General features: G+C 36.1%; 1 protein-coding gene and 1 pseudogene across 6 annotated transcripts in view; one reads left to right on the top strand and one right to left on the bottom strand.

Moving 5' to 3' along the window:
- The window catches only part of brd8b (bromodomain containing 8b), a 67,962-nt gene that overhangs the window by 15,034 nt on the left and 40,399 nt on the right, over positions 1 to 12,529 (top strand). For 2 of the 6 annotated variants that reach the window (XM_073821124.1, XM_073821119.1), the window contains 3 exons: positions 3,738 to 3,830; positions 5,756 to 5,800; positions 7,454 to 8,218. The exons of 2 other annotated variants lie outside the window; for them this stretch is intronic. In XM_073821124.1, the coding sequence (XP_073677225.1) occupies positions 3,738 to 3,830; positions 5,756 to 5,800; positions 7,454 to 7,513 (198 nt within the window). In that variant the 3' untranslated portion in view covers positions 7,514 to 8,218. Of the gene's footprint in view, positions 1 to 3,737; positions 3,831 to 5,755; positions 5,801 to 7,453; positions 8,219 to 12,529 lie in introns of those variants that run through there. 2 more of the 6 variants (XM_073821122.1, XM_073821121.1) reach the window with 2 other exon arrangements.
- On the bottom strand, positions 8,223 to 10,857 carry LOC141288920 (DNA damage-inducible transcript 4-like protein; annotated as a pseudogene).

The following is a 12,529-nucleotide window of genomic DNA, read 5'->3' as shown; positions in this document are numbered from 1 at the left end:
CTGTTCATGTGAGATGAAAATGCCAAAAATTACCGGGAGCGTCACGTGTGTTTCAGTATGCGTGTAGTAAAAGCTCGTCTCCATCATTCATACATACAGCTAGGCAAACGGAACATACCGGATTCATATTAAAACGGTCTTTTTGCATTTCAGTTTTCACAGACACTAGTCCATATCGCGATTTGAATTAAGTGACTGACCAACATTTGATTTATGAATCCAAAAAACGACGAATTTACGTGGCGTTTCGCGCTATAGTAGATTCGGTTTTTATGAATGGAGGACGACGCGATCCCGTCTGTGTTTTGGCGGAGGAGACTTAAACGCGCGACCATAGTCTTTGGTATACATCCGCGTTAAACTATCAAGGTGAAAGTCATCATAGCTTGCATAGTTTAGACCCAGCTCCCAACCCAAATTTGAGAATAGATTAACGGCGATATTTTTTTTATCGCGCGATAAGAGTCTCACGTTAACGCAGCACGTTAACGCCGATAACGGCCCACCACTAATTTAAACGTTTTATTAATTATATTTTTTATATCTTTTTAATTTTATTTTTAGTCATTTGTGCTTTGTAATTTTTAGAAGTTTGTATTTATTTATTTTACTTTTTTACTTATTTCAGTTTGTTGTCAAGTCGTTTCTAATTTTTACGTTTTTTTTTAATAATATTTATATTTTATTACATCTTTATTTCAGTTCTCTAAAATAATTTTAGCTTTAGTTAACAATAACAACACTGGATTGTTAAGTGAAAAGCATGTGCAGTTATGAAAAAAAATCTCTAGAACAAATCCAGATACTTGATCCTTTTCCAGGATATAGGCTGAGATGTTTTTCAAAGAGCAGGCTAGAAGCTTCAAATGTCTCAAGGACAGGACATCAAAGTACATCAAAGAGTCTGTGGACATCTGAAGTGTAGTGTTGTGGACAGTGAAACGGTTTAGGAAGAGCGAGCTTGGAGTCATAGAAAGGAAAGTGAAAAACAGCTTCCTGTGCGCCACAGCTTGAAGCTTTATCTGTGAGGATGACGCTTAGGGATTGGCTCTTATTTCTATCTCTGTTGAAGCAACATTAATTCAAAAGTGTCCTGAAAACATCATTTTAAAACCATTTGCCTCAAACTATCGGCTGGCGGTGGCACCAGACAGCCAGTACCTGCAAACTGACCTGATTTCAGTCCATCTGAGAATGAACGGGAAAGCACAAACTGATGCATCAACAGGAAATATAACTCGTTATGCCTTTAGCCTGCAGACTTAGTGGCTGTCAATACATACAAAAAAGATTTGCAACTACGAACTGCATATGACGTTGTTGTAATACTCGCAGGTAATCTGCACAAATTGATTTTCTAGGTCTTAATGGGATGGCTGCACTCAAATTGTCGTTTTAGCACTTAGTTTCCGAAGCTAAGTTTTATTTAAAATCCAAAAATGCTGAAATGCAGGAAAAAGTGTCACTGTCCAAATACTTTCTGTGCGAAGTCTTAACTGCAAACCTGGTGAATCTCACAAAATCTGCCAAAAACTTATTCATATTTCACCCTAAAATAAGAAGCATGAAATAAGAACCAAATGTTTGTCATGAAAATGCAAAGACATATCTTTCTTTATGGCAAATATAATATACAGTGCATTTAGAAAGTATTCAAACCCTTTCTTTTTTTTCCCCAAATACTATTATGTGGCAGCATCATGCTAAAATGCACATTTGACAGCAATCTACAGTTCATACCTAATAATGACAGTTAAAAACAGTCTTGTGATGTCTTTTCACATTTATTAAAAGAAAAGTTAACTTCCAGAATAGAAAATTTCCTGATAATTTACTCATCTCTGTGTCATCCAAGATGTTCATGTCTTTCTTTCTTCAGTCAAAAAGAAATTAGTTTTTTGGAGGAAAACATTCCAGGATTTTTCTCCATATAGTGGACTTCAATGTTGGCCAATAGACTGAAGGTGCAAATTGCAGTTTCATTGCAGCTTCAAAGGGCTCCCAGCTGAGGAATAAGAGTCTTATCTAGCAAAACATGTGTCCTTTTCTAAGAAAAATTACACATTTATTAGAGGTTCAGACACGCAGCGCTGAAACCCTATAGTAATTGTTAGAATGGCCGAGGATCAGCAATCTCCACGTAAAATTGATTGTACAGACCAAACCCTAAGTCGTAGAGACTTGAAACTTGAGATGGTAGTACTCACACTGCCGATAATACCGCCAAAGCCTAAAGGAGGCATTCTTGGCTCACACTGGACAAAAAAGCCTGCCGAAATTGAATTTTTTTTAAAAACCTACTTCTGCGAACTAGCCTTAGGTTTTTTACCCGATCTGAACCAAACCAGTGCAGAAAGATTTTCAGGAGAGTCAATAATTACAAAAAAGTAGAACTTTCGCAAAGGGACATCAAAACGGGGCAGGGCCACATTTAATAAAATGGCTATAACTCCTGAACGGAATGAGATACATGTATCTTCGCCAAACTCAGAGCACCTATGTAAGAGCTTATCTGAGATCACAGGAAAAAATTGCGGATCTTGGCCACTTTCTCAAAAAAAAATATGGCCGCCATTGGCTGATGAAGTTTGAGCATCTGTTAGACAAGATTAACGGAGGCCGATCGGAACGAAATTCAGTGGGCTTGTTTGACTTACAGCCCCAAAGGTCTGTGAGACATTTTAAAGATCTCAGCCACTGGGGGCGATATCACAGACACTGCAGTACAATTCTCTGGATTCTCTAGGTCAATAATTAATGACATTTACTATTTGGGAAGCTATAATGGGGTCATTTAGAAAGGGGGCCTGTCAAAATTTACCCAAGATCCTATGAAGGCTAAAGGAAAACTTAAAACTTCACGAAACAAGGTGAGCACATGCGACAGGCGATTCTCAACAAGCATGCAAAGTTAAAAAAATTTTGGACCACAGCCAGCACTATATCAGTCATAAATGTAAAAAAAAACATAAAATTTTTTCTATTATAAATGACCTGGATTTGCCAAAAATGCTTAAGAAATCAATGTCTTTTTTCATAAATGCTTATAACCCAGATAATCGCTGCTTGCAGCTATATTATACTTTATAACCACAAATGCTCGTCTTGCACTAGCTGAGCCTCATCTATTAAATAATCACGCATACATGACATAAGTGGAAGTACCGACTCAGTGTTTTCAAAGCGAACATGCAAATAAAGTCAAATGCCCTTTACAAAAAAAGGTAAAACAACAACCTTTTTGAATCAAAGTACATTGACGAATGTGTAAAGTCAAGAACATACATTGCATAGCTTGTGCAAGATGAGCATTTGTGGTTAAAGTATGTAAATTTGTATTTTTTTTTAAGAAAATGACTGATCATTTTGCTAGATAAGATGCTTATTTCTCAGTTAGGATCGTGTAGAGCCATTTGAAGCTGCATTGAAACTGCAGTTTGCAACCTTCAAGCCGTTGGTTCCCATTGAAGTCAGTTTATTGAGTCTTTCTGAATGCACTGTACCTTTTATTTTGGGCAGAAATAGGGCTGGACATGTTTGTGAGATTGATCCTGAAGCGATTTGGTTTTCACACTTTTTCTGATTGAACCCATATAAAACCCTTTATGTCCCCTATACACGCACATACACATACACACACACACACACACACACACACACACACACACAAGTGAATTGCTAAAGTCCCTGACAGTAAGGTTAGCGTTACTTGCACTAACACACAGTCTCGTATGTAGACCCTGAGTCCTGCACACAAAGACCCTCATTTAGAGCCAGAACCACCAGCCAGAAGGAAAAGGAACAACTCCAAACAAGACACTAATGAGAAGGTCAGTGATGTACACACATAAACACACACACTCACACAGGTGAGACTCAAGGGCACTGCAGGTGAGATGACTTCTGTACTAACCCATGCACAAACACAGTAAGTCTAACACTTGAGTTTTCCTTCCAGGTTTCCACATGGCACCATATTTGTGGCCTAGCTGTTCTGTAAATGATTGTTTCTCAAGTGTGGTTATATACGTAGAATAATCTAACATTTTCAGAAATGTGGCAGTATCTGTATTTGTCTGTCTGTTTATAAACACAATACTGTTCAAATGTTTAGGGTCAGTACATTTTTTTAAGGTTTTGAAATAAGTTTAATATGCTCCAAGTCTGCATTTATTATTAAATTATTTAATATTGGGAAATATATTACAATCCCTGTGATGCAAAGCTGAATTTTCAGCATCATTACTCCAGTCTTCAGTGTCACATGATCCTTCAGAAATCATTACAATATTCTGATGAACAGAGAGTTCAAATTTTTGCTAAATAATAGTATTACTTTCTTTAAAAAATATTTAACTATGACCCCAAACTTTTAAACAGTAGTGTATATAATCTTATTATAGACAAAATATAAATGTGATTGTAGGTAAACAAATGTATTTGTGTGTGTAGCATCTTGATGTCTTCTGTTAAATATGTGTGCCCATTTTTATTTTTTAACACACACCAGACCAAAGTTAAAGTGTTTATTTTTTTTGTTTTGTTTTTTTCTTTTTGAATTTTGTTTGCATGGTTTCAGTCTCAGTGATGCTTTCACACTGAGCTGTTTGCGGTGTGATTGAGATCATTCAGATGACTGGACACTCATTTCATCACTATCTATTTGACTTTATGTTGGAGTGCTGCGGTCCTCATGAAAAACAGTTACAACACACTCACATATACATAAACACCTCATGTCTTCATCCGGCTAACACACGCACATATACACACATCTCTGTTACCCATCAACCCCTCAGATCCTCCCTTAGGATTCTCTTTTTCCATCATGATTCCATTTCATCCTCCTTTTCTTTCTCAACTGTGTGTCTGTATGTAGAGATGCTTTCTAGGGTGACCAGATGACCGTAATAGAAAACTGCTCTATCTTCCGATGATTAATATGCGGGGAGACGCGAGTTCAAATCCATCCCAGTGTGTAGAGTTCATATTTTTGTTTTAATTCACAAACATCTGGCAAACAAAATCCAGTGGAAAGCAAACGTTTTGTTGACCTGAAGTCATTGGAAGATGACTAGCAATGTAATTGTTTTGCCAGATTTTAAAAAAGTCATAAATGAAAAATTATTACTTAAATTGATAGTTCACCCAAAAATGATTAATTAGTCATTATTACTCACCCTAATGTCGTTCTAAACCCATAAGAACTTAATTCATATCCAGAACACAAATTAAGATATTTTTGATGAAATCCGAGAGCTATTAGAGCTAATAGGACTATTTTAACTATATCCTTACAACCTTTCTGGGCCTTGAATGTGTCAGTTGTGTCAGTTGTATCTACATTTGTGTTCTGAAGATGATCGAAGGTCTTACAGGTTTGGAACGACATGATAATGAAATTTGATGACAGAATTTATATTTTTGGGTGAGCTAATATCATTAGTATGTTTGTTTTTATAAGCTGTATAAAATGTTTATGTATAACAGTCAAACTAAAGTTAAGACAAATGAATGTGTCAAGTGAATGCAAGTCCTATCAAACATAGTATATGGCTCATAAAACGTCTGGTCATTCTAGACTCTCTGCACATGTTTTCCATCTCATGATCAGGGATTTAGATTAGTATACCTGCGGTTTGCTCCCATAACCTGCTTTTGCTCTGTTGTACATGTCTGTCTCTCTGGCTGTTTCTGGAATAGGTTTTAAATAGTGAACTCTCTTTTTCTCACTATGCTGTTTGTCCTTCTACAGGACAGCCTCTCCATGGCCTCTCCTGCTTTCCTTCTCTCTCTCTTTGTAAGTATCCAGGCTCAAGATCACGAGATATTTCCTGTCCCCTCTTACCAAACACAAACACACACACATTTATACTCTGACATGGTTTTCTGGTTGGTTAGAGCTGAGCGCTTGCTTGCATCCAGGTTTGTATGTGAATAAATTGTAATTTTTCGTTCATTCCTATAATGTAATGTCCAGTGATATTTTTTTTAAGACTTGAATACTTTTATTCAACAAGGATGTATTAAATTAATCGAAAGTGACTGTAAAGACATTTTAATGTTACAAAAGATTTCTATATATTTAATATTATATTAACCATACCTTTAATTAACCATATTAAATGCATACCTCAGGTCTTTAGTGACCTGGGACATCATTATTATTCCGCCTCTGAATAAAAAGTGTTAAAAAAAAAAACATTTTTGTATCTCACAATTAAGACTTTTTTTCTTAAAAATGAGAGTTTAAATTAATTGCGTGGTACAAACTCTCAGAATTGCTTGATATAAACTCGCAGTTGCAAGAAAACAGCTCAGAATTTTGAGTTTATGTCATGCAATTCTGAGAAAAAATTGTTATACAAAATGCATTTTTTATTTAGTACTGACCTGAATAAGATATTTCACATAAGACATTTACATGTAGTCCACAAGTGAAAATAATAATTTAATTTATAAAAATGACCCAGTTCAAAAATTTACTTACACTTGATTTTTAATACTGTGTTGTTACCTGAATGATCCACAGCTGTTTTTGTGTGTGTGACAGTTGTTCATGAGCCCCGTGTTTGTCCTGAATAGTTAAACTACCCACTGTTCTTCAGAAAAAAATTCTTTAGTTCACACAAATTCTTTGGTTTTTTTTCAGCATTTTTGTGTATTTGAACCCTTTCCAACAATGACTGTATGATTTTGAGACCCATCTTTTCACACTGAGGACAACTGAGGGACTCATATGCAACTATTACAGAAGGTTCAAACACTCGCTGATGCTTTAGGAGAAACACAATGCATTAAGAGCCATGGGGTAAAAACTTTTGAACAGAATGAAGATTGAATAGAATGTTTGACAGAATGAAGTACATTTTTTATATTTTGCCTAAATATACTTTTTTCATTTAAAACTGCCCTTTAGAACCAACAGAAGATACTTATATGTTTCTCAGAAGACAAAATACAGACATTTACCCTGATCTTCAAATTCGAAAAGTTTTCACCCCTTTTTTGAAGAACAACAGTCAGTTTAACTGTTCAGAACAAACAAGGGACTCATTAACAACTATCACTAAACAAAAAAAAAAAAACGCTGTGAATCTTTCAGGTAACATTTTTATAACTTTTACTATTATTTTCTCTTGTGGACTATATGTAAACGTCTTTTATGTGAAATATTTCAGTACAAAAAAAGAACGTGTTTTGTATGATCCCCTCTTATTTTGCTAAAATAATTAACATTTTGCAGAATCTGTGAGGTGTAAGTAAACTTATGTATTGCACAGTTCAAATGAGCCTGTCTTTTTAAGATTAATCACTTGTTCTAGTAACACACACATCCTATTTTCAGATCAAAGCTAGTTAGTTTCTCACACTGATGGTCTGGTGTGTTAGGGCGGTGTTAGCCAGGCTGCTAGCATTTTCTCACGGCTTGCCTGCATCTCTGCTCTTCCAGGATGGAGGCACCAGAGGGCGCCGCAGTGCCATTGAGGCCGATATGAAGATGAAAAAGTGAACCGAGATGTCTCACTGCAGCTGTTACGGAAGTTCAAACAGACTTTATTTCCCTGTTTTGTTAAGACGTTCTGGCTAAGTTTAGTTACTCAATGCCTCGGTGGCTTGACTCAGCGTTTCGACAGTCTAATTACAGAAGGATACAAAAAGAAGGGATTTTTTAAGGGCTTGACCCTCCTTCTCAGAAACCCTGAAAAACTGGTCAGGTGTGCTCTGATACCAGACTCAGGAGACACGACAAACTGACCTTGTGTTTGAGTTGGTTAAAAGTTATTGACTTGATGTCACAAATTTAGCTATCATCACTGGCCTTTAAAAAGAAAAAGCTGAATGTAACACCATCTTGACCACTTGATGGTTAGAAATCAGAATGTCGTTTTTTTTTGAGGTGAGAATGACTTACAAGCCATTGTTCAAAACAAAGATTACTATCGCCTTATAAGTTTAAGATGTGGAACGCTGAACGACGGAGGAAAGAGCAATAAAGTACGTTTTTTTTCTTCTATAGGAATGAAGACGGATTCTACATTTCTTTTTGTCTAGTTAAAGGCCTACTGTACTGTTCAGTTTGTTTTTGTTAAGTGAGACTTCATTTGACACCTGTATGTTTAGAAAGAACCTATAGTTTTGTACAGGGTCTTGGTGTACAGTGTTTTTGTATATTGTGTCGTGAAATGTTTTAATAAAACATGAGTCAAGATTACAAGAGGTTGTTTTAAGAATAATTTATTTAACTGTGCTTTCAAACAACAAATATTGGTACAAATGTTTCACTGGAAGGACAAAACCAGCTTGTCCTGTTCAAAGTCACACAAAAAAAAACCACATGATATCCATTCATGACATCAACATACATCAGCTACGTGATTCATACACAATGTGAACCATCCTATGTCCCTGAACATCTGTAAACAATAGTGAAGAATTGAAAGTGAACATTCACACCCGTCATAGTCATACGAAAATGATCCGATCACACGTGCAATGTTACCTGACAGTAGTGTTTGTCACAATGCTTTGAGCTTTTACTAATCCTAAATTATACTTGAATATATATTACTGTTAAAAAAGCTCTGGATCAGTAAGATTTTTGTATGAAAGAAATTAATACTTTTATTTGGCAAGAATGTACTGAATTTATCAAAACTGACAGTAAACACTTATAATGATATTAACTTTATATTTTATCTATTTTTAATAAATACTGTTCTTTTGAACTTCATGATCATTGCGTTAAACAACGCAACTGTCTTCAACATTGATAATACTAATAAATGCATTTTTATGTATCATAATGACTTCTGAAGGTTGAAGTAATGCTGCTGAAAATTCAGCTTTGCCATTAAATTAAAAAATAAATTTTTAATTATAATACTATTTCATAATATTACTGTATTTTTGATCAATTGCTGAGCACAGAGGCTTATTTCAAACATTTTTAAAAACTCTTACTGACCCTGAACTTTTGAATGATAGTGTTTGTTCATTAGGTTATGTTTTTAACCATTTGTATGTATATCAATGATCTTTTAAGCAATATATAATGCAATATTACACAACATAGCTGCTCATACTGTGTTAGAAATGTCAGTTGCACAATATCAACTTATTATATTGAACTAAACATTGTCTCACATTTTTAAACACCATTCAGTGACCATACACTGATGTAAAAGTTTGAAATAATGTGCAAAATGAACTCGTTCTTCTTACTCTTAAAGGGGACATCAGATGCAAAATTCACTTTGTCCCTATAATGATGAAAATCCATTTTTTCAATCCTCAAAAGACCTAAACTGTCTTAATTATCAAGGCGTTTTGATTTTCTGAGCAGTAAGATGTCATACTGATTAAGCCCCGCCCATGACCATTGTTGGACTCTCCCGTATTAGCATGTTTCAGTCTTCAGCCAAAGTGTTGCCAAGTTTGCTATTTAACACTAATGCCGCAGGTTGTTTTTCATGTCAGAGAGTTGAAGCGACCAAAATAACATAAATATAAATTTTAAAATATTGTCATAAATTTTGTATTTTACCCCCTACAAACGCATTTGGGTGGGTTTTGTTGTGGGTTTTAATACTACACTTTTAAAAAAAACTCAAGTACAGTCGGAGTGGCGGACGAGAAGAGCTTCCGTTTAATCAACCGATATTCTCGTCTGAGGCTCAAGACCTTCCCATTTCCGAACAGGATCTTCAACGGAGGCCATCCACGCAGATCTGGCTGGAGGACCACCGAGACCTCGAATGTCGGTGTGAGACTCTGATCGGGAATCACGGTGCCCAGTTTCAGTAGTGTGCCTTTGCTTTCCATGAATATGTGGATCAGCGCGCCTCGTATCCCACACGGCTCATCCGTGGATGAGTGATGTCTCTGGCCACGCGTGCGGTCATGCGCCTGGGCAGACGCAGCTCTTGACAGCTCAGAATGGCTCCTTTGGCCTCATAGAGGCACTTCTCAATGCGTTTGGACAGGTCCAATTGAAGGCACACGTCTTCTCCTTCTTCCTCTTCCAAACTGCACTCGGATCCAAGACCTGTGAATGAGTAAATGGGAAAAATGTGTCAGGCTCAGCTGATCAGAGAGGAACTTAACACCTAAGCAGTTTGACCGATGGCTCATCATTAAGGATCAAGAAACAAACACTGTCAGCTTGTAATACAGTGTCATCAGCTGATCTAAGCTGTCATGGACATTCGTGGGCAGAATTAATGTTGCAATTTTGGAAAACTGGAACAATGCGCATTCCTGCTCATATGAGTGTCATCTGAATAATCACATGTCTGATCTAAAAGCTTTTGAACATTAAAAGGTTAATACAATTTGTTGTCTCACTATATGGGGTAAGTTGTCAATCATTTTTCAAAACAAAACACGTGACAACTTGCCTCAGACTGACATTAGCTGACCTTTGCTTTAATGTCATCCTGATTTTTAATTAAAATAACTCCGTTTAACGTTTTTGAATTAGGTTATTTAAAATCAACACTTTATAGTTACTGAGACCGTTTGTGATCAATGATTTAGACAGGAATAACATAGGCTACTTACTTGATGAGCTCTGTGCTTTCATGAGTCTGCCGCAGTGTTTGAGTTTCTGATTTTCTCTGTCTGATCTGAAGTGCTTTAGAAAGCTCAGATCCTCGGCTAGGTTTTCCTGCTCGCTCCTGACGGAGAGCCCGTTGGCGAAAACGAGGGCTTGGGTATAGACCATTTTAACGTGATTTTCTCCGAGTGCTTCTCCGACAGCTCGCCGAAAACTTCCAGTGAGTGTTTCTTTGTTCCTTCCATGAATGCGAGAGGTTGAAATGTGTTGTCTGTCTCGCCGCAGCCTGTTTTATACTGAGCTGCTGTAATGTTGCATCAGCTGAAGTTTGTGGGATGGGCTGCAATCTATTACGCAAACCCGAGAGAGGTGAAATCACACCGAGTAACGTTACGTGCAACCGAAACGATTCAATAATTGAACCTTTTTGTTTATATAAAAATACACACAAATAGTCCTAAAAAATTTTTATTGTATTAATATTTACTTAATTTAGATGTGGTATATTAGGTCATAAACATGCTGTCTTTTTCAAAGAGGGGTTTTTACCAGTGCAATACATTGTGGATGTGATGGAGGAGGCAAAGGAGGATTATAGCAGACAAGACATAACAAACAAATATGATATAATTAAGAATGCTTTACCTCAAGAGTGGATAATGAGAATTGAAAACATGGAAGAAGGGAAACAAGGGAAAGATGTGTATGTGTGAGGCTGGGGGAAAAAATATATGCTTTTAATGAATGTAATGTGAAAAAGTTTTATTGTGTTTTTAGAGATGCTGTTTTTAAGAAACCTGTTGCAAATTAATATTGGTATAAGAAATTCAACAATGTAGAAGAACAAAGTATTTGGGGAAATATAAATGGGGAATTAGTTCAAGCAAAACTGTAAAACTTGGAGTATTTTATACGACACAAAGTGGTTTTTACTGATGTTATTTTAAATAAGATTGGAATGGAAGAAAGTGACATGCAAAGTCTGTTAAGCAGGGGATGAAAAATTTTTACACTTGTTTTTCTATTGTAGTAAATTAGAAGATTTTAAGAATAAATGTGAGAATATGATATTAAAATTAAGAGGAGAAGGGAATAAAAATTTTCATTGGTTAAGAGTTTTTATGTTGGGAATTGAAAAGCAATGTAAAAACAAAAAATGTATAAATTTACTGGTGATGTTAATGAAGAGTGCAATATGGGAAAGAAGGTTGATGGCAAAGAAAGAGAATTATGTAATGGACGTGTGGTATGTTAAATATGTAAAATATGTACAATGTTTATTTTATTACTTCAAAACTGAAGAAAAGCTGGATGTTTTTTCTAAAACTTTTACACACGGCACTTTTAAAGCTCTTGAAGGACATGGGACTGGAGTCTTTTTTAGAACCCTGAAGAAATGTATTACTTTTATTGAATGTATTTATTGTGTATTTAATTCTAATACAGAGAGTTTCTGTAATTGTTGAAGCACATCCAATGATTTTACAGTGACCTGTATTGTTTTAAAACTTTTCAATAAAGGAAAAAAAAAAAAAGTCTGGTTGCTCACTGAAGCTAAGCAGGCCTAAACCTGGTCAGTATGTGGATGGGAGACCCTTTGTGGAAAACTAGTTTGCTGCTGCATTTAGTTTTAGTCCAGCCAGCAGGGGGTGCTCGTTCCCTAACATGTACTGTGTGGGTCCAAAACTTCGGACTGTGAAAAATAGCGACTTTTTAATTAAGCCTTAAACTGGACCCTGTAAAAAGGAGCATCCTTTGGATGAGGCATTAAAGTGGCCTCCTGACCTTCTGTGTTTATGAAATCTCCTTCCTCAATCTTGAATTTGACCTCATTTACAGAGGTGGTGGCGCATTATGCCGGCTGCATTCAGCCTGGCAGGATGCGCTACCCCTCTATTAGATCAGATCAGCTTTCTTAAGGAGTAGTGACCAAATTCAAATGTTGAATGCAGCAGCCAGAGTCTAGTTGTT

The sequence above is a fragment of the Garra rufa genome, chromosome 16, assembly GCF_049309525.1.
Source record: "Garra rufa chromosome 16, GarRuf1.0, whole genome shotgun sequence".
NCBI lineage: Eukaryota > Metazoa > Chordata > Actinopteri > Cypriniformes > Cyprinidae > Garra > Garra rufa.
Note: the sequence above shows the minus strand (reverse complement) of the source record. Positions and strands in the feature narration are given on the sequence as shown.